This window comes from Penicillium odoratum (assembly GCF_028828045.1).
Source record: "Penicillium odoratum strain IBT 22623 chromosome Unknown utg000002l_segment0_segment0, whole genome shotgun sequence".
NCBI lineage: Eukaryota > Fungi > Ascomycota > Eurotiomycetes > Eurotiales > Aspergillaceae > Penicillium > Penicillium odoratum.
This window is the reverse complement of record NW_026643144.1, coordinates 2,623,801-2,645,019: the sequence shown is the minus strand read 5'-3', so window position 1 is coordinate 2,645,019 and position 21,219 is coordinate 2,623,801. Positions and strand designations below refer to the sequence as shown.

Sequence of the window (21,219 nt, the reverse complement as noted above, 5' to 3'; positions counted from 1 at the left end):
TTAGGTGAAAAAAAAAGATAAAAAAAAAAAAGACCAAAAGACCAAAGGAGTGAAATGAAGACAAAGTTGGGAGAAGATCGAGAAATATTGTATAGAGTCGAAGAGCTAATCGCGGGGTGAAACGCCCAACTACTATTTTGCTATTTTTTGGGGATTTCGGTTTATTTTTTCCATTAAATCGGATTTTTGGAATTTAATTAATTTTTAAACTCTTCATTCCAGACGTGGAACAAAGTGGCTCTGCATCAGACCGACACTAGGACTAAGAGGGATATATCGACTTAAACGATGATCTCAGGGGAACTTCGTGACGAGTTCTAGGGTATACATAACTCTTCTATTCCTCTTGATTGTACCCATGGACTCTGTAGTAATATTTCATCCATGGACTACTTCGATGGTTTTTCTCTCTTTTTTTTTTAACTGCTAAATATACCCTTATGTAAACCCCACCCCCTGATTGCGTACTATTCCAAGCTGGTTGATGGCTAATGATACAGAAAGGAACCATGGTCTGGGAGCCCTGACACAGTGGGGTCAAAGTGGATGGGAGGGTAGAAGACGATTTGGGCTTAGAAGCAGAGGGCTGTCAATCCTTGATGAACTGGGGAATTTATCTATCCTAACTAACTCCCGACTTACTTGATTTGCGTCGGGAAGCTTGGGTCGGCAGCTGGAGCCAATGAGCTTGGGCATAGGGTCCATTATTGCGAAAGAACCTTCTGTCTCTGGGCATTTCCGAGTTGATCATCTTGTACTTGAAGATCCCCCTAAAATAGGGGATTGTTCGATATAATTTTGACCCTATTTCTCTATAACGAATGTCAAGAGGTATAGTATGAAGACAGATTTCAATTCCCATGTCAACAGAAAACGTACCACGGATTGATTGATTCTAAAAACAGAAATTCAGGGTCCACGTATCAGCAGGCAATGCGGCTTTTTTTTTCTTTTCCTCATTTCCTTTTCGGAAATACTTTTTTTTCCCCTTGACCCAAAAAGTCTCTTCCCCCTTTTCTACCTTTTTACCTGCTGGTTTGGATCTTGGCCCCAACTATCCGGGGCGTAGCTTATTCTACCTTAGTACATCGATGACATCGTTTCATCTTGAAATTGTTCGTCAATATCGTGACTATAACCTCTTATTTTTAACTTGCTTTCCCCTTTTTCCTCGGTAAAATTTGGTCAATGGTGGCTCACCAATGAGATTTATTTGTTCTTAGTCACTGCTCCATTTTACCCGCAACAGTACCAAGGGGGATATGCGCCCCCGTACCTTGGGTGAAGATATCGATAGCCGGTTAGTCAGGACAATCTTAATGACCCCAACAGGAGTTTAGACGATCATGTACGGAAATTGACTGGGAGGCGAAGCAGGAAAAAATCAAAATCAACACCAGAATCAGTATAAAGAAGCACAGAGTATACCAAGGAACATTGGAATGACATACTATGCATCTGGCTTCGCCCAAGTTGGACGTTGGTCCGAGGGGCTGGAAGAACACATTGGCTGATGCAAAGCACAGAAGCGATCTTGCTCCAACTGCCATTCTGTAACACGGTCCCACCAGTGGGGCCTTACTCAAGGTTTAATTAGGGGATCATCGAAACGCCGTAGCGTGTTAGAGAATAATCTTGGCAACCCGTCAGAAACGAGGAAAATCAGCGGATCAAGATTCTTTTGTTCTTCGAAGCTTCAAGCGAGCTTCCATGAGCGATGCCTAATCCTAATGGAGTAATAGAGCAGAAAGGAAGGTTCTACGAACCATTCTGTCGGGAGTGGAGCAAAAAAATGAAGGTAGAATAACAAAAAAGATATAATAGGTAAAGAGAGGAGAAAGAGACCTTTTTAGACGATCATGACCATGATCATCATTATGGCCGATCAGGACTACTGTACGGAGTAACAGGCAAGGACCTTGGGTTTGGTGGAATGGAGCAGAACAGAAACAGAAAAAAGGGGCAATTCCCATGTCGTGGCTTTTTGTGGACACGACCATACTCGTCGTATAATGAAGTTGTTGAGGACCAATCATTCCTAAAAGCCATGCTTCATCTCGCTCGCTCCTGCTCAGCCTTGGCCCCGCATCCACGCATCAGGAGGAAGATCGTCAACCGGGCCAAGAATCATTTTACCTGATTGGATCTGCAAAGGCCACGGTGCATTGAAAAGCAAAATTCAAAATTGCCTCCCAATGTTGACGCGGCGAGTTATGAAATTCAAGCACGCGATTAGATCTGGCAGTAGCGTGGTGGACATACTCCACTTCATGCTCGGCTGTGCTGTACCATTGTACAAGAGTAGCATGCTTCTCCGATGAATCCACTAAGACTGATCAGTGCAGAAGTTCAGATTTGGTTAGGTAAAACGTAAAATGTAAAACCCCAACGGTCGATCGGCTTTTTCTAAACAAGGGTCCACGGCTGACTCAGATCTCTGTTTCGCCAACCCTTGGGATCTAATGCATTTAAGATTGAAGTGAAACATAACGGTGCACTAGAAGTATTCTAATTGGGTTTCTTGATCTATCTTCCATGGTCGCTTCTAATCACCAATTCCCCGGTCTGACGTGGGATTTCACATTGACCCCCTCGCTAAACCGGGTATGGTTTAGTAGGCAGCCAGGTTTCTCCCAACTGCCGACAGGGCACAATCCCGGACTCCGTGCATACTGATAACTGCGTCTCCAAACTCACTTGGACTGTAAAGGCAGACTTGCTCCGGATCTTATCCTATTTCGGAGTACCCCCTAAGCCTTACAGTAAGGAAGTTAAAAAGCAAGAGCCGTATATTTATATCCGTATGTAAAGATGGAAAATACCTCGGGAAAGCCTACGGAATGGTAGATCGGAACACCCGAAAATGAGGCATTTTAGCCTTTTGGCAGGAAATCACTATGTACATAATTTATGTTATATATTATTTATTTGTATGGGGAAATCCACAGTCGATCGGAGAAAGCAACGTACACATGTGAACCTTGCGGCCATCCAGAGATCTGGACCATCTATCTATGTTCTTTGTACTGCGTATACTACATTCTTCCCATTACATATGAATATCCATTCTCTTTGAAACATTTCAACCTTGGCGGAGTCCTCCGTCCTCCGTCCCGAGAAAAACCCAATCTCATCACAAGGCCAAGTCTCTGGGACTCCAGTGGGTCAAGATGCAGGGACCTCACTGGTTCCAAGCCAATTCCCCAGCTGTTTCACCATCCTCGGGCCCTTAACCCAAATAAGCAATCCATGGATCCCCTCTTTAACCTGCAACTTGCCTTACGCGGCCTCTCAAGAAAATCGGAAAATATGAAAATCGGTTTCCACTGGATCCAATGGAAACGAAAATTTCCCGAGGTTGGGGAGCGCTTATCCTATTAGATTATAGTATTGTATTTGGGCGTTGATGTCCACATGGACTGGGAGAAAGGAAGGTGGTATCTGACCAACTTCCGACCGTGGCTGTGCTTGAATGTTTTATGTTTTGGGGAGTAATTGATTTTTTATTATTTTTCCTTGGGGTCTTTTTTTTTTGTTTTATGTTTTACTATGTTTTAGGATTTTGATTGTGGTTTTGGATGATGCGCGAAATATGATCGGAATCTGAAAAGGGGTTGGGGTGCTATTCTCGCTTGGGTATGTGAACCCGACGCTTTGGAAGCCGATTTTGATGTACTACCCAGGCTAAGACTTATTCCAGGAAATATCTCGTCCTTTGAGCTATACTGGCATTGGCAAGTAATTACCGGTGCTCATAACCGTAACGCCACGCGACGTCTTCTGCAAGGATCATCGTCCTCCTTATCGGTGCTTCCAAAGGTTGCTTCGTAACGATGACGGAGGCGATTTACACGCAGATCACGATCAACCTATACCTGCCAGGATTCCATTATAATAGGCTCTAATTGATATGATGACATTTGATATGATGACATCCCATCCCTAGGTTGGTGTATGCTGTCATTAGTAGTTGCCTACTCGCACCACGACGGGTACCTTGATTGCCCGTGCTTCCCGGACACAGCACGCGATGCATGTTCGTCCCACCCGGCCGATCAGTGCGTGGCTCCCTACTGATGCGCACCATGCTCGAACGAACGTCTCCTTGGTTCGAGAGCCGCGCGCATCAATCACAATGGTCTCCGAACATTTATCCTGTGTCGGTGCTGGGTGCTGAGGGAGGGACTCGAGAGAGACGTTCTTATATGTAAATGCTCGATGTAGGGGGTGCCCTGGGAGACGTTTGAATTCACTCCAGTCCGTGGACCCTGTCTTCCCAGGCTCCTGACGATGAGATAAGAAGCCCAGCGGCGGCCGACATTCATGGGCGGATACAAAGCGCACGTTGTATATCAATGGTAACGAGATCGTAGTCATTTCGGATTCACCTTCCTTCCCAAGGGCAAAGGAGATAGAGGCCTCACCGCTGATGATATTTCTTCTCTGGGGCGTTTTCACATCCAACTTAAGCGCTTCCAAGCTCACGGTCGGTTCGGAACTACTCGTAGCGGGCTGGTCAATCGGCAACGTAAACGCGTCGGGTGTGATATCACCCTTTCCGAGCGGGGTTGATTCCAGCGCAAGCTTGCCTCCCTGCTTAATACGAGGGCGGCACGAACCCGAACTCGGTACCCGCTCGACCTGGATTTCGAACCAGCCGGGTTCTAGAGGGTTCAGGTCTGCATCATGGGGGAGCACGTCGCAACCGACCCATCCCATGCAAGTCTGAGCAGAATCCTGAGCCGATAAGACACGGCCAACGATACATGGCTTGCTCCAGTAGCTGCGGTCTTTGAATACAAAGCCACCGTAGACATTGGCTGTTGGTCCTAGCTGCTGGATTGCATCGGCGTCGTTCTCTAGTAAGGTCCCGATGAGGAGGTGACTGATTCCTTCGCCGGGGATGACGAAGCCTGATAACCAGCTTCGAGAGATCCAGCCTAGACTTTCCGATGCGTGCGGATCGCCGTCTTCCATGCAAGGACTGCGGAGCTTGATGAATCGTCTCGACTGGCTTCGGGTGTACATGTCTCCTTTCACCAATCGTACGGCTGCAGGTTCCCTGAATGTCTTTTCCGCTGCTGCATGGGCTACCTCCTTATTGATTGGCGGGAAAATTAAAGTCTGCCCGTCGCTGAGTTTCTTTTCTAATGTGGTCTTGAGTGTGTCAACACCCGGCCATCCGATGTTTTCCGCAAAGACACAGAGTCCCTCCAATTGTTGTCGAATATGTGGAGAACTGATATGGCATTGCCAAGCTGAGCGCACATCTAGCTCAGTGGTCGATGTGAGGCGACGATTGATAGAGTCCAGGAACGAAAAGCGATGTTTCGCAGTGGTTTTGTCCGATGTAGGAGTGCCAACTGGTGAACTCTCCGCTGGCGTCGAACCACACTCGATTTCAAGAATGTCAAGAAATCGGCGCACAACAATGAGATCCCAGTTCACTTTTCCCTCTCGCAACTTGTCAAAATGGTGGAGCTCTTGTGTGGTCATGGGGCCGCCGCGGGAATCGTGTAACATGTCCATGCGAATAAACGCATCGAGACGAATCAGCAGCTCCGCTGCGAGTAATAGTTGAACTAAGAGCCACTTTCGCTCTATGCCAGGATTCATCCATGGATTTTGTGATGTCCCAGTACTAGATGCATTATAACAGTCCCCGTCCGCGTGCGGAGGTGCCTCCCATAGAACCTGGCCGGCTCGGACGCGCCACTCCGGCAGACTGAAATCGATCCATGCGCCTGGAGCAGCGAGGACGGTCGTCAATGTCTTGATTTGTGATTTGAGACTCTCTGGGTGTCCAGACACAAGATCTGCGATAGGCGGGCGCGGATGCAGGAAGTGGGTATGTAAAAGGGTGTGTAGTTCGTGAGACGATTCGAAGTCCAAAATCGTCAGTGGTGATCCATCCACCAGCAATTTCAAACGCAATTGTCGTAATCGTGTCAAGCGCCGCACCAGCGTCCGAAGATTTATATCTCGTACTCCAATGCGCTTCCAAGCAGTGGGTCCTTCTTGTAAGAGTCGGCGTCGATCAAACACAGCACCACTCAGGCACTGCGAATACGGCTTGTTGTAACCATCCATCAACCCAAAAGCCTCAGAAGCAGGCAGTTGCGAAAGTCTTTGCATTTCTGGATTTTCCCGGGGCTCCGACGGCCCAGAGTATCGAACCATATCTGCAATGTCATATTCCAAGAAGTGTCTGTAACCAACAGTCCCTGGCTCTCTCCCGTTATTGGCCAGCATGTTCGGCACCTCGAAGACACCTATATCGAAGGATGCTCTTTTGAGCCCTCCTGTCCGGTGCCAACTGTGCAATTCGATCGGGACCCCTCCCCTCACGGCCCAGTTATCTGGTACTGGAAGATGGGCATGGAGGGTACACAGAGTGAACGAAGCATGAGGCAGTGGCTTGCGATCTAACATGCGTAGAATGGATGGATTGTGTTCATCCCAGGGGAAAATGACTTGCGGATACCAACGACCATGCTTGCCCCTCTCGAGCAAGAAATGCGGGGCTCCGGATAGAATGGCCTTGATGTCTTTCTTTTTCAAGTCCGCTTCATTGTCATCTTTCAAACTAAGGGCCTCATTAAGACGAAACTCCAGGTAATCTTGAATATTGCCCGGTTGCTTCGGCTCACTATGAGTGACCGCAGAAGGTAGCTCCGGACTCCCAGGAGTCCTGCATGTAGGATGCCCAGAGTGAGAGGGCGAACGATCACGCTGTCCACTACTTTCGCGACCTTGTTCCCGCCGTACGGGCTGATTGGTCTCGATTTGGGGTATAGGGCCCCGATTCTGGAGTCATTGTTAGCGATGCTTTCTTTTTTTTCTCGCATTTCCCAATCCGACCGTCTACATAAGTGCCAATCTTACCGGGGTCCGAGGTTTCGAGCTCAGCGAATCCGAATTTAGCACGCTGTCAGTCTTTCTTCGAAATAAGCCACGGAGGAAGCCCGGGCCCGAGTCAGTCGCGTTCTGATGTGGATTTGAGGACGAATGGCGCGAGGCTGTAAGTTCTGCTTGTTTTTTTGAGTCCTGCTCGGCGTGGTCAGGTGAGCCCACTTCTGAGTGGGAATGGCGACGACTGGGGAGGAACGTCATTGGGGGTGCGGCTAGAACATAGGTCAGGGATGCGTGTCAGGGATGCGCTGGCACCCACAGAAAGATATACTTGATAACTACCTGGGTAAGAGAGAATGAACAAAAGGCTTAAAGATATCAAATATAAGAAGTTGAACCTAGACCGCTGATCTCGGGTCTATCGGCTTCTTGTGGCGGATCCCTGGGACGGATGACGGCAATGAAAGCGGGGATTACCGCATTCGGATCAATGACCATTCGAACCACATCAATTCGTAGATAGCCCGATACAATAAATAAATAAGCTAGCTAAAAGGATAGTAGAGCCTGTACATCAATATTCCCAACTCAGGAGCCCAAGCATAATCTACAGGCGGTTTCTTGGCACAGAGGATCTAGATACCATCAACTATCCTGATATTTTATTATAGGTGGGCAGCTCTTACGCGTTCGCGGCGAAGAACTGCAGCAGGGTCTTGTAGCCACGCTCGTACTCGCTCTTAACCTCAGGGTCCTCCAAGTTGGAGCGGGCAGCCATCCAACCGTGGATTTGGGTTGAGAAGGTCTCAACGTGGTTAGGGACGACCAGGTTAGCCTTGAAAGCCTCAACATCACTTGCGGGCTCGTCCTTGGAAGCGAGCATAGCGAAGGGAACCTTGATGGTCTTCGCATCGTTGGGGTCGACCATAGCGGGGTGGCACTGAGCGGCGGACTTGAAGATCTTGTTGTCGCCAGCGACGGACAAAGCGGCGATCTTACCACCCCAGCAGAAGCCAAGGATAGACCAGTCAAATCCGTCATTGGGGGCGAGCTTGTTGGCCTCGGACACGATCTCAGGAATCTTGGGAAGGTGGAGAGGGGGGGCGGCCACGTTTTGGAAAAAGTTGCCGAGAAGCTTCTTGTGCTCATCGGTGGTAGGCGGGTACCAGGAGATATCGGCGGGCTTGCCCTCGAAGAAGTCGGGCATAAACACGCGGTACTTCTCCTCGCTTGAGGTGGCCAGGATATCGGCACCCTGGATGGTCTGGTCGAAGAAGCCGAAGATGTCTGGACAAATCGACGATTAGCGGCAAGGCCGATCCTGGGGACTTCAGATGAACCCACCGTATACGACGAGAATGGCCTTTGTAGCGGTCTCGGGACCGGTCACGTCTGCATTGGTCAGCCTCTAGTCTCCAGTCCGTGTTTGTCATATTCAGCTGCATACATGTCTTCAGGCCATTGATGGTCTGGTAGGCGCCCTTGGCCTGGTATCCCTTGGACACTACAGGGGGGATGCTGTGGAGAGTCAGTCACGGTCGACCAATCTAGAGACGATGTTGACGAACGAGCAGCAGGCCTTGCTAATTCCAGACATGGTTGCCGAGTGGATCTTGAAATAGGAGATTTGGAGCGAAGAGCTAAAAGAGGCAATTGGTTAGAGCAGAGCTGAGAGGAATGGAAAGGAACGTTAGTCTTACGAAGTTTCAAGAGTTGAAGCTGTAAATGTAAAATGGAGGGGAACAAAAGCTGGAAGCACTTGAGGGGTTTTCGTGAACCCCGCTGAGTCGACGTCATCGGAACAATAACTCGGCAATTCATGTCACAATTTGACGTGAGCTCAAATGCTTTGTGTTTACTTTTCAAATTTTGTTGACTGAAAATCATCTGGTCATACTTAATCAAATCAACAGTACGAGATAGATCTTTTGATGCATGTATTCAAAATTAGGTAATGGGGAGGTTCCGAGGTCAATGTGCATACTCTACGGTCGCAGTGAAACTCTCCTGAGGTACGGAATATATAGTCCACTTATCGATCATCCATATGTCCCAGGTCTCCCGGAGACCTGAACCGTAAACACCCATGGATTCAGGATCTCAAGTGCGACTTGACACACTATACATCATTTGAACCTTGAAAGTCGTGATTGATCCAAGCACTGGTCAACGACTGTTCAAATCTTACCTGGGGAAAGCATATAGCCGACTCAACAATGTAGATCAACATTTGAAGCTTGGAATTCATGTACTTTCAATTCAACGGTTCCAAGCTCGTTTAGATTGTTCAATCCCTGGGTCAACTGACGAAAAATCTCAATAAAAGGGGTATATTCAAGGAAGTTGATATAATGAGTGGTCCGTCAATTGAAGGTTTGTTTGTACAACAATAGTACCACGTCCACATAACATTACGACTCAACATCCACGGATATGTGATAGGTATCGCGGCTCAGTGTGTCATACTCGCCACTCGCCACTTGTCACCTGTTCTATAGACCATCCGTGGATAATGAATACATGCACAAGATAGATCACTCAACTCCGCTATCTAGCAGACCCGATAAGCTCCATCCGGGCTTACTTCGTATACAATACGCAGAACCTAATATGAAACAGAAATCAAAAAGTCTCTAGTCTATATAGGTAGACAGGGGCATCTGACCAAATCCACGAAGTCCAGTGAAAGGGGAAAGGAAAAACCCCCAAATGCACCCGACGAAACATACAGCCTAGCCCCAAACTCAGCCCTGCAGCCTGCAGGAAAGTTAGGTTAGACCTTAGACCCTCCTCATGGACACGTAGATCTCCCGACACTTAGTTCTCCTTGGAGGCTCTAGCCCTAGCTCTGGAGTCGATCGTTGAACACCAGGGATCAATTCTTGATTCTAAGGCCCACGGCGAACGCCAACCGCGCAGCCACAACCGGCAGGAACCGACACAGGCGACGATCGCATGGCTCGAGCCTTGGACTGAAGCCCTGGTGGATCCACTCGCGCTGTCACATTTCGCCCGGGAGCCGCCTTGCATGAGGGGCCATCTAGCAAATCGGCTGCGAACCACAAGTCCCGAAGGGTTGATGGGTACAGAGTAGAATGAGGGTCCGAAATAAGATGTGTTTAGGGGAGGTCTAGAAGGCCGAGATTCAGATTGAGGGGCTGTGCAAAGTGTCGGTCCTTCACTAGTAGAGAGATTGTATTTTTGTATTTTTTTTTTTGCTTTGTTTGTTTTGTTTTGTGTATCTGAGTTATCTCTAAGATATGAATGCCAGTTTTATTCATCAATTATGTATAATCATAATGCATCGACTTCCTTTACTCCGTTCTATCCGTCGGATCTTTTTTATTTTTCGGTCTCCCTTGGATCCACATGCGCGTGGGTCGAACAGAAAATAGTTAAGTTAGGCCATTGCAATCCTCCCGTCAGAACGGAGCAATTTCTATCCCTAGGAATGTGACAAGCGAAAAGGGACAAAAAGGCAAAAGTAAAAAGGAGAAAAGGGAAACGGAAAAGTGCCTCACATGCCTCCCCCTTCGAGCTAGACCGGGGGCGGAGGAAAGAGTGAATGCGGACCCGATCGCGATATCCCATGCATGCATTAGAAGCGAGGCTATAAGAGACGGGTACGTCCGGAACGATGGGTCAATCTCGGCTTTTTTCATCACTTTTGAAAGGGTGGGGAGTAGTTTCATGTTAAGGATTACGAATAAGTATGTACTCCATGTGAATGTGGAGATTTTATTTATTTCAAATGTTTATTGTATTAGATTTCTCCATTTTCATTTCATGTAGCACTCCCTAGTGATTGTTAACTTTTTGGGGATCGGCATGTGTCTGTACTTGTTGCTTTCGCCCCCAATTCCCAACTTCCAAGTTCATAAGCATCTGTCAGAGTCTGAACACTAAAGTTTCATTCGATTGGTTGATATGGAGGCGCCCATGTTTGTCCGTCCCATGGAAGCGAAGTCAATGTGAATTTGACTCGTGTGGAGTTTATCAGTGGTGCCATTTCCGAGCGCCACCCCGATCGCACGCGCCATATAGCTAGAAAAAAGCTTTAAACCCTAAGGACTTGATTATATCCCGACATAAAAGGAGGGCACCGGGGGAATGGAACCGATGCAAAAAGGTTTGACATTTTCTTGGTTCAAAATTGGTGCCACTGGGTTACCCTTGACCACGCTACAAGTCTCCATAGTCTAGGGACCGAACCAATACTTCGTTGTATGACTTACAGAACAACTGCCGATACTTTTGAAGTAATCTATTATTGAAAATCATTCAAAATTGATAAGTAAATTTTTTTTGATCCGGGGGACTAAAGGGGGGTTTTTTTTAGTTCCCATTAGTTCTGCTTCGCAGGTGACCAGCATGGAGCATATGGCCCCTCTTTTTCCCTTTCAGTCTAAACCTTTTTAGGTTATATGTTCTAGCGCGCCGGGAAGGTAACGAATCAGAATCGGTCCAGCTCGCTTGCCTCTACCCGGGGACGCGCTGGACGCTCCAGACTCTTATAGTCTCGTATTCTAGTCATTCCGACCCAGTCCGTGCTGTTTCTGACATGCGCCTCATTGGGCAGGAATCTCGCCAAAGGGGATATCATTATTTTACTTTACCATATCATATAATAAAGTATGTTAAAGGGGGTAAGATAGAGCATTAGATTACCGGAAGATTCCCAATCCATCCTAGCATCCTTTTCATTTTGTTTGGATTGATTGAATTTTTTGCTCTTTTTTTTTTCTTTCCTTTTCACGCGATGAAGGACGCAAGGGGAACGTCTACTTTATGTCCCCCACTATTTTACTTATATTTTTCCCATCTTTTTAACTGGTTATGTAGGATGTTTTTATAATAATCGTAGGGATTTCAAAAGTACTTTAAAATTAAAAAGGAAAAAAAAAAAAATCAAAACCAAACAAAAATTTATATCTCTTCATATCATAAACAACAACTTCATGTCTCTTTCAAGTGGCGATCCGATCGAGTGATACAGTCGATCTCGATTCTTTAAAAAGCTCGGAACGGCCAACCGGGGACTGGGACTAAAAGGAACTTGATTTAGGGCCTGTCAACCACGTTGTTCTCTTTTTTTTTTTCTTTTCCCTTTTTTTCTAATTAAGAAAAAAATCAGTTTGATTAAAATCCACTTTTGGCACATTTCGCTATTATTGACCGCGATTTTGATTCTTTGGTTCATCTTCTGGAGTCTTCGCATCGTTCTTCCCCACGCTTTGGCCCAGACCCAAGTCGACCGACCTTTCTTATTTGGTTATTTATCATTTGGTCCGACCTTTTTTATACTATAATTACCTGACTTTCCCCCTCCCCGCGCTTGCCTTTACGCCTCCCCCAACGCCACGGCTGTTTTCTTTGTCAACTCCTTTCGCCTCCTTCCCCCCCACCGAAGCTTTGGTTCTTCGTTACACGTGTTTGCATCGTGCTATCCTCGATACCATGCCATTCCCGCGCTTACGTCGACCGTGACATCTTTCCCACCGTGTCGTGCGGGTACCTCCACGTCGACTCCAACTCTAATCTTGTAGTTTACGGGGAAACACTTGAGAACCACCATCAACCGGGGTTCTGTCTCTAAGCAAAAAGCCAATAACCCAAACCAATATCATCGCAAAACTTCAACAGCAAAGATCGACTCGAGTCTTCGACTGTTGCTCCACTCTCCGATCGCAACACCCAGCGATCGACATCCGCCCCTCCTGGATCCTTCGAGCCCTTCGGGGGCCCTTCCTGGCGGTCGAGACTGGACTTTGAACCCTGAAAATTCTTTTACCAATCTCCCGATTCATCTCCATTCAAACATACCCGATTCGGATCTCTACGGCTCACAACATCCTACCGTCAACCTGGCGACTCTCGCGGTCCCGGCTCCTATGGGCACGGCGTTGGATGCGCTGACCACTCAGCCATTGGTGAATCGCCGGCCTGCAGCCCCGACCTTACCGAGTTTCGAACTCCCGCCGCCTCAGTTTGGATTGCCCGGAGGTGTCGCGCAAAAATATTCGACCCACCAAAATCATCCTCCTGTGTCGCATCCACCCGCCAATGTAAGCGTGGGCAATCTGCTAACCCCACCGGCGACAAATCAGTCTGGAGAGACTATCCACCCCGCACATCATTTGGCATCCGCGGGAGCTTCCGAGCTGCCTCCGACATATTGGTCAGGGAACAGCCCGTACGGAGGACCGGGATCAAATAACCAGACCTGGGCTTCTGGGGTACACGCAGCCTATCAGGGCCGTCCGGCATTTTCGCCTGGGGGTCTAAGCCGTTCTAGCGTGACATCTCCTCCTACCACGGACGGGCTACCTCAGCCATTTGAGGCGCCATCATTAGCCTCTTTCCAACAAGGCTTGCCCGCACCGCCTTCTAGTCTTTCCCACGCACACCCAGCTACCATGGCCTTATATCCACCGGGACACGCTACATCTCCCGCACCATTGCCCTCAAATGACCCTTATGCGCCCAAACATCCTTCTCTATATGGCGCCCCACCGCATCTGAGTCCCCACCAAGGTGGATATTCTCCTATCTATGGCGCTCCTTCCATGGGAGCTGCCGGAGTTGGAATGAACCACTCCGCACGCATGTCTGCCCAAAGCCCGACAGGCCAACCACACCTGGGATACAGTCGTCCGCCCTGGCCCTCGTACTCACTCCCCGCGATGAACGGACCCGTGATGACAAACGTCCACAGCCCGAATAGCCCCATGGCTATGATGGGAGGCATGCAGCCAGGCTTCCTATCCGGTTTCAACAGCGGACATGTGGCAAACAACCAGCATCTTTATGGAGGTCACCCACCACCCCACGGTCTTCCTGCGCCAGCCCCGGATCGTCCATTCAAGTGTGATCAATGCCCTCAGAGCTTCAATCGCAACCACGATCTTAAACGGCACAAGCGAATTCACCTGGCCGTGAAGCCGTTCCCTTGCTCCCACTGTGACAAGAGCTTTTCGCGCAAAGATGCGCTCAAGGTATGTTTAACAACCCTATCTCATCTAGCGCCTCCACTAATCCCTCTCAGCGGCATATTCTGGTCAAGGGTTGCGGTAAGGATGGTGACTCCGAAACCAATCAAACCGACATCAAGGGCGAACGAAGTGAGGACGGCAGTCCCACACTCAACGGACGAGCTTAATGCGTACCACTATATTTCTGCATCCCTGTGGCATCTGTTTCCCTCGTCCACCCCATCTTGTGTATCTATTTCCGGGGCAGTGACATGAAACATGCAACAGCGGCTTGGGAGTCAGTGAGGTTTTTTGACCCAATTTTTCTTGTTCTTGTGCTGTTTATTTTCGCGCTGGCGAAGGGTGTGTTGACATGGGCATATTGGGACGGTCTGCTTTTATTATCTGTTTGATTATTGTTTCTGAGCCTGACGTGTCACGTGTGTATTGATCTTATTTCTGATTTGACAAGCGAGTCCGGATTGATTTTTGCCGGGAGTTGGACTCGGTGTTCGGTATATAACAACCTGTGCATGAATGTTCCCATAATGGAAAGCATCTACTTTAATTGCCTCGATTGATCTCGTATTCCCAAGGCCTTCAATTTTTCTGATGAGATTTGAAAACGGCTGTATTAATAAGACAACGGCAACATTATCAAGACCGTTCCAAATTCCCAGGTGCGGATTTCTTTGTTCTTGCTGCCAAGGTTCCCTACTGAACCTTTAAATTGGCGCCTCACCCGAATGGCTGATTCTAGCTGAATTTGAGTCAAATGAAGCTCTCTAATTGACTACTTCGTATATGCTAATCCCAATCCAGAACGCCGCTAAAAGTCATCGCAAACGCCATCGTGAGTTCCGGTCCGAAACCTACACCATTCTTTGATGGTTAGCTTCAGCCAAGATCAGGCTTCATGGAAAAGGAATTCTATAAGCCATGGCTCACAGTATCCATTCCATGGGTATTTAAACAGTGCTTTTGTGCCTACCGATAGTCCAGTTCAGGCTCTGATTCCCTGCCATCCGTTATAACCCAGTCTATAACCCGAGTACTGGGATCTATATATCCCCTCTTTCTTTTTCATATCCATTCTTCATGTTGATTTCATCCCATATGTATAAACAATTCCTCTACGTTCTCAAAGGACTACTTTCCCTAATAATCATACCAACATCCGCATCCCCCAACCCGAACCCAACCCCACTCATCCCATTCCCATTCCCCTCCCCCAACTCCCTCCCCCAAACCCAAACAGGCTATACCTACAAAATACCCAGAGGAATTCAAAATGGCACAGCAAACGCTCGCTTCACAATCCCAACCCCAAACAAAACCCTAAACACTACCTCCCGCCTCATCCTCGATACTCCACGAATCTCAAAAGTCACCACCACCTCCTTCGACTGGTGGTATTTCGACGCCGTCTCAACAACGACCCCTGCTGAATCACTGACAATAACCCTCTTCACGTCCTCATCAAGCGCATTTCCCTGGCTCGACTCTAGCGAATCATCCGTTCTAATCTCTTACCTTTGGGCGGCCTTTCCGAACGGCTCTGTATTCGAAGAGTATTTACCAGCGACAATCGCTACACTTTCTGAAACATCTAATTCTTCCAGCTCAGGACTATGGAGTGACACGGGGTTTACGTGGGTTGCGGGGGAAGAACTTTCTCCGTACAGAGTTACTGTTGAGTCCGAGGAGATGGGAGTTTTAGAGATCTTTCGTAATGGAATCCGTAAGTTTTTCAATTTACAAATGTTTTAATTGGATTCGGAATTGGAACGATCAGTACTTACTGAGTTAAGGAACAATCACCACATTTACCGTGCGGAATCCAAGATGAGATATCTACGTTAGAAATCGTCCCGAACGTAGGCTGGACGAGTCTTATTCCTGATGCGGGTGCCAATGTGGATATGAGTATCCAGGGATCAAGATTGAGGTTTCAAGGAAGAGGATACCATGATAAGGTCCGTTATAATCAAACCCACTCTTATATATTGAAGATAGACCCACATTATCTTAATTAATACCCCCTCTGATCACACCAGACGCTACTAACAGTGCATACAGAACTGGTCCAACCTCCCCTTCACAGAAAGTATCTCAAGCTGGTACTGGGGCCACGGCCGTGTAGGAAATTACTCAATCGTCTGGTTCAGCGCGATTGCAAATAATCAAAATTATACAAGCAGCTACGTCGCACAGAACGACCAGGTCCTCGTGTCCTCGTGTGAGGATATGTTCCTCACCGTTCGTCCGGCGGGTCACGGTGTGTCGAACTCGAACTCGACCGCGGCTCGGTATCCGCCTCGGGCGGGGGATATTCCAGATGGGTTTACGGTTCAGGCTTATTTGGGGGAGGGGGTTTGGTTGAAGGTTAGTGTTTCCATTGTTGTGCTTGTTACGGGGGACTGGGAGTATTATATGAGGTGGTCGGGTGGGTTGGTTGGGAGTTTGGTTGATTCTGAGGGGAGGGTTGTGGATGCGGGGAAGGGGGTTGCTGTTTTTGAGCAATTTGCGCTGGAGGAGTGATTCCAAGGTTCGACTTGAATGTTATTGTATGTGTGATATGAAGATGGATTGGTTAACTGTATAGGCTTGAGGTAAAGGATGAACATGAAGATGGAGAACGGGACTTGGATATAACTAGAGTTACATATCGACTAGAGTTGAGAATGTAGGGCTGGCTTTTTAGCAAGTGCATTTCTCAATGAAAACCTTGGAAATTTTTCGTCGGCTGATCCACCCTAAATAAGAATCGTAGGATGTGAAGTAGAGATTCATAAAAAAGGGGTATCTCGCGGGAGGTGCGAAGAAAATAGACGAAAGATCATCTGAGTTACAAAATCATTTCAAGATGCTTTAGCCTTCCACTCCTCGACTAAACCGACATAATCCTCCATCCCGTGCGGCTGGAACCATCGTGCCAGCATACCCTTCTTCCGCTCAGTAGACAAGCCCAGATCCTTCAGCATCCAATCCAGGTACGACACAGCATCGAAAACAAAATCAGGGTTCCGGTGCCCGAAACCACCGGGGTATCTGTACTTGCCGAACTCGGTATGCAGAGCAGTCTCCCAAGCTAGGTCGAGCTCAGAGTCATCTTCGGACTTAACGTCCAAAGATGCTCGGATATCTGGGGGGCAACGCTCTGTGGAGGTAGGGGTGAATTGATTGTTGAAATATGCTGAGATCCAAAGTGCCTGTGTTTGGGCGAGCATGGTCGTGTTGATTGTCATGGGAATACCCATGAATGCTAACGATCGATCTTTGATTGCTGAAAGGGGGATCATAAACCGCGCCAGGCGGAATGGATGCGGGGCTGCAGCCTCGGAGGTGTCGTTTAGTGGATGGAACTTGGGATTGGGTGTTGGTGGCTCGCTGAGGCGAGGGAAGCGGCGGAGGATTTCTGCATCGGCGGCTTCGAGCATTTTCCTGTCTATTGGGTCTTTGCTCCAGGGGAAGCCTAGCTCGCGGTCGATTCCCTCGGGTAGGAATTTCAAATTCGGGGTACCGCGCCAGCCCGTTGAGCAGATCAGAGCTGTGGTAGCGAGATTTTCCCCTGTTGACAGATGGACTGTGTGGTCGGAGAGATGGTCCAGATCGGCAATGTGGATTTTGACAGAGCCGTTCTTGACTAGATCGAAGAAGTCGGTTGGGTAGTTTAGGATACTTAGTGATGAAGCAATCCAGAACGGGCTCACCCAGGGCTTGAGCTTTTTCGTCTCCGGGTGCTTGTCATAGCCGTTGAGCTGTACGACATCATCTGCTAGCACAGCCCAGAAGGCATCAACAATCTTGCGTCCTAGCCAAGTGCCGTGGAGGAAGTTCCGCACGCCTGAGTATCCATCGGCTTCACCCCAGATGCAGGGACTGAACCAGGTCAAGAACCGGGTTGTCACTAGCTTCTCTAACCACTTCTTCAACGGGGTCACATATGGAGGGGCCATCCAGCATGGACCGTGGCCGGACTCTCGAATGATCCAGTCTACTTTCATGCCAGCTGTGGCACACGCATAGACCGCATCCCAGGCAGATTTGGTGCCACCGAAGACCGTCACTTGTTTTTCTGATTTGAAGATCTCCCTCTCATATTGTAACATATCCCGACAGTGGAATAATGGCGCAGCAAAATCATCCTGGCCCTTGAAAGTAGGCAGATACGCCTGCGACGTAATTCCAGTCGCGACGATCAATTTCTTCGTTTTGACAGTCAGAGATTTTCCCTCATGCGACACGTTCAGTTTCCAGGATCCATCAAGATTCCGCTCAGCACTTTCAACAGCGTGATTTAACCGAATAAGATCCAGGAACTTGAAGTGCTCAGCATATGCGACGAGATACCGCTGCACCACCTCACCCGGAATATGTTGACCGGGCTTCACGCCAAAAGTAGCTTCGTCCATAGGGAAGTCGCTGAACTCATACGTGCCAAGCATGTTATTAGACTTTAGGCCACTGTACAGTCGATGCGAAGCCCACACTCCACCGACCGAGCTGGCGGCCTCCAACAACAAAACATTGCTGTCGGGATTAACCTCGCGATATGTCTTGATCGCCGCCAGGCCGTTCCAGCCTAGTTAAGATGTTAGTTCACCAAAAGGAATTGGGATGCGTCTGACGCGCATGAAAGATTTACCTGCGCCCACGACTACCAAGTCCACACTCTCCATTTCCATTTCTGAATGAATGGCGTTGACAGAGGTCATGCAAGAGCCAGAAAGCGTACACAAGGAGAGATATGAGGAGAATTAAACCAGAGTGGGGATGTCCGATGGTCAAAATGGCAATTACCGGGGAAATGAATTTCTGTAAAGGGGGGAAAAAATTAAAATCGGATTGGTGCAACATGTAACTGATCATTTCCCGTCCAAGGGATAGTTCGAACTAAACTCCATAAGGGGAATTCCGTTTCCCGAGATCCACTGAGATCCACAAAATGTTGAAGGTTCAAACCGTTTGTCAAAGCGTAACGTTGATAACGTGGTATGATCCACTTGGAAACGAATTTTGTTTGTTTGTACTGCAGCTTTCCAAACTACTAAGAAATACTCAATTCATCTAACTTTCCACCTTCCAACCTCCAACCCCCTGACCAAACTACCATCCCGAGACCCACTTACAACTTGAAACGTGAAACAGTCAAATTCCCTAACTCAAATATCTTTAATCCAAGGACATGATCATCAGAATATGACATATGCTTGATCGTCATAATCGATACATCACCAAGGGACAAACGAAGAAAAAGAAAAAGCAATCGATTCATATATTTGATATTTACTTTGGTCGATCAGACCCCATTTCGCCCAATCACGCAGATCAACATGCATGGACCTGTATAGGGTAATGGCCGGGCTAATGGACTTTGAATATGACTGGACCGGCTAATCGCAGGCCTGTATTTGTGTCCTGTGACTACAAATAAAATTCATTAGCTCACAACTAAGATATTGCTTTTCGGTGTAACGAATCGTGCATGGACAAGATCCGAAAATCGAAGAGCTATCTTCAGGGTGAGAGGGTGTCAGAGCTTTTCGCTTCCATGCCGATCAATCTACCTTAAGAATCGTGGATTAAATCACTTCCAGTAATCGGGGTACTCTGGATATTATTAGTTCACGGTAACGGTAAGCTGACGCCGTTAGCTCCCTACCCTACCCGCCTGTCAGAATCCGTCGTTCCCCATTTGGAGAACGAAATTGAAAGAATCATGGCGTCTTTCAAGGTTCATGTTTAACGATCCGATCTTTTTGCCCATTTTCAATCTGACCAGGATTGCGGACTTGTTTCTTTGTCTGGGCTGGTTCTATTGACAAGAACAGCGCCGAGGGAAATAACCCAGCTGTACATACAGCCGCTTTGAACACTGCCCCCCCAGGCAGGGATCGACTTGGTTCTTTATCTGGGTGTAACCCCCCAAAGAAAGGTGTTTTTGCTTTAAACAAACAAAATCGAATCTCTGCCTTTCATCATGAGTGAGTTCGTCACAGAGGCATTCACTTTGCTGGCCGTCGCTATTGTGATCATCGGTCTTAGAACCACGGCACGATGGATTATGGTTGGGCCTAAGAACTTTCAGGCGGATGATTATATCATGTTGCTGGCTTGTGTGAGTCCATATATTTCATGTACACTGGGGATTTTGCTAAATTTTGGAAATTAGGTCGTGTACGGCCTGGAAACTGGTGCAGCATATATGGTTGGTGCGTGGTTTGACGGCCTCGCAAATAATTCAATGACAGATGAAGAACGTACCACTTTATCTCCCACCTCGCATGAATATCACTTGCGTGTTGGAGGGTCCAAGGTCCAGGTCGCTGGTTGGTCTCTATATACTTTGCTGTTATGGCTTCTTAAAACATGTATGGCTATTTTTTACGCCCGATTGACGTGAGTAGACCGACAGGCTCTTCAAGTGGCCTTTTATACTGACTTGACCAGAGCGGGACTAGTCAATATGCGTATACGAATCCACGTCGCCTACTTCTTGATTGCAGCCACGTATATCATCACGGTTTCTTCGATTCTATTTGGGTGTCATCCCATGCACAAAAATTGGCAGATCAACCCTGATCCTGGCAGTATGAATTCTTCTTTCTTTTAATCGCTACAAATTCTAATCTGTCAATTTCCAGATCACTGCCAGCCTGCGGTATCCAAAATTGATATCTATGTGACTGTTGTACTCAATGTCGCGACAGATATCTATCTCATCAGCATTCCCGCCCCGGTAAGCCATGCGACGGAAACAAATTGGTCATTTCTGACATAATTAGATGCTATTTAAAGCTCGACTACGCTGGCGTGAAAAGCTCGAGCTCCTCGTCCTTTTCAGTGGGGGTCTATTCGTGATGATGTGTGGCATCCTCCGCTGTGTCCTAATTTTAACAGTAAAGAACACCCAACTTCTCACCCGTCCCATATTCTAACAGCTCTCTTCCTTTAGGCCGGTGCCAACGGAGCCGAACAAGCCGGTAGCTGGGCCTGTCGCGAAACCTTCGTCGCTGTCGTAATCGGCAATGTGCCAATGATCTACCCACTCGTCCGTCGCCTCGCCCGCCGCGCAGGCTTATACCTTACAACGAAATCCGGAGGATCGCAGAGCTATGAACTCTCAGCAGACTCCGCCGGCTATGTGAAGCGAAAGAAGTTCCGACACCCCCTCTCGCTCCCAGTTGATACAACGCTGTGGAACACAGTCAGTGACGAACAGATGATCTTACCCATAGCGCGACAACAACCAGCGACTTGCACCGCCAGGGAAGGGGACTGGGATACGATTAGCCATGGGAGTCATGGTGGTGGGATCAAAGTTGTCCACGAGACGATTGTACACAGTGCGGAAAAATAAAGTGAAACATAGAAATTACGCTAATGATGGAAT

General features: G+C 47.9%; 6 protein-coding genes across 6 annotated transcripts; 3 read left to right on the top strand and 3 right to left on the bottom strand.

Annotated features, from left to right (window-relative positions):
- Window positions 1-3,963: 3,963 nt before the first annotated feature.
- Window positions 3,964-7,113, bottom strand: N7520_003007 (uncharacterized protein; the record flags this gene model as incomplete). Its single annotated transcript, XM_057136942.1, has 2 exons — window positions 3,964-6,807; window positions 6,886-7,113. The coding sequence occupies 2 exons, from the start codon at window positions 7,111-7,113 to the stop codon at window positions 3,964-3,966; spliced, it is 3,072 nt and encodes a 1,023-aa protein (XP_056999628.1).
- Window positions 7,114-7,534: 421 nt separating this feature from the next.
- Window positions 7,535-8,449, bottom strand: N7520_003006 (dienelactone hydrolase family protein; the record flags this gene model as incomplete). The annotated part of the gene is made up of 4 exons (XM_057136941.1): window positions 7,535-8,139; window positions 8,197-8,244; window positions 8,300-8,370; window positions 8,421-8,449. The coding sequence occupies 4 exons, from the start codon at window positions 8,447-8,449 to the stop codon at window positions 7,535-7,537; spliced, it is 753 nt and encodes a 250-aa protein (XP_056999627.1).
- A 4,294-nt stretch (window positions 8,450-12,743) lies between these two features.
- Window positions 12,744-14,011, top strand: N7520_003005 (putative C2H2 finger domain protein; the record flags this gene model as incomplete). Its single annotated transcript, XM_057136940.1, has 2 exons — window positions 12,744-13,847; window positions 13,898-14,011. 2 exons carry the CDS (start codon window positions 12,744-12,746, stop codon window positions 14,009-14,011), a joined length of 1,218 nt encoding a protein of 405 aa, XP_056999626.1.
- Window positions 14,012-14,939: 928 nt separating this feature from the next.
- Window positions 14,940-16,364, top strand: N7520_003004 (uncharacterized protein; the record flags this gene model as incomplete). Its single annotated transcript, XM_057136939.1, has 3 exons — window positions 14,940-15,564; window positions 15,630-15,799; window positions 15,903-16,364. The coding sequence occupies 3 exons, from the start codon at window positions 14,940-14,942 to the stop codon at window positions 16,362-16,364; spliced, it is 1,257 nt and encodes a 418-aa protein (XP_056999625.1).
- A 320-nt stretch (window positions 16,365-16,684) lies between these two features.
- Window positions 16,685-18,511, bottom strand: N7520_003003 (uncharacterized protein; the record flags this gene model as incomplete). Its single annotated transcript, XM_057136938.1, has 2 exons — window positions 16,685-18,408; window positions 18,472-18,511. 2 exons carry the CDS (start codon window positions 18,509-18,511, stop codon window positions 16,685-16,687), a joined length of 1,764 nt encoding a protein of 587 aa, XP_056999624.1.
- Window positions 18,512-19,806: 1,295 nt separating this feature from the next.
- Window positions 19,807-21,186, top strand: N7520_003002 (uncharacterized protein; the record flags this gene model as incomplete). The annotated part of the gene is made up of 6 exons (XM_057136937.1): window positions 19,807-19,944; window positions 19,999-20,225; window positions 20,277-20,416; window positions 20,471-20,565; window positions 20,612-20,725; window positions 20,782-21,186. The coding sequence occupies 6 exons, from the start codon at window positions 19,807-19,809 to the stop codon at window positions 21,184-21,186; spliced, it is 1,119 nt and encodes a 372-aa protein (XP_056999623.1).
- Window positions 21,187-21,219: the final 33 nt, after the last annotated feature.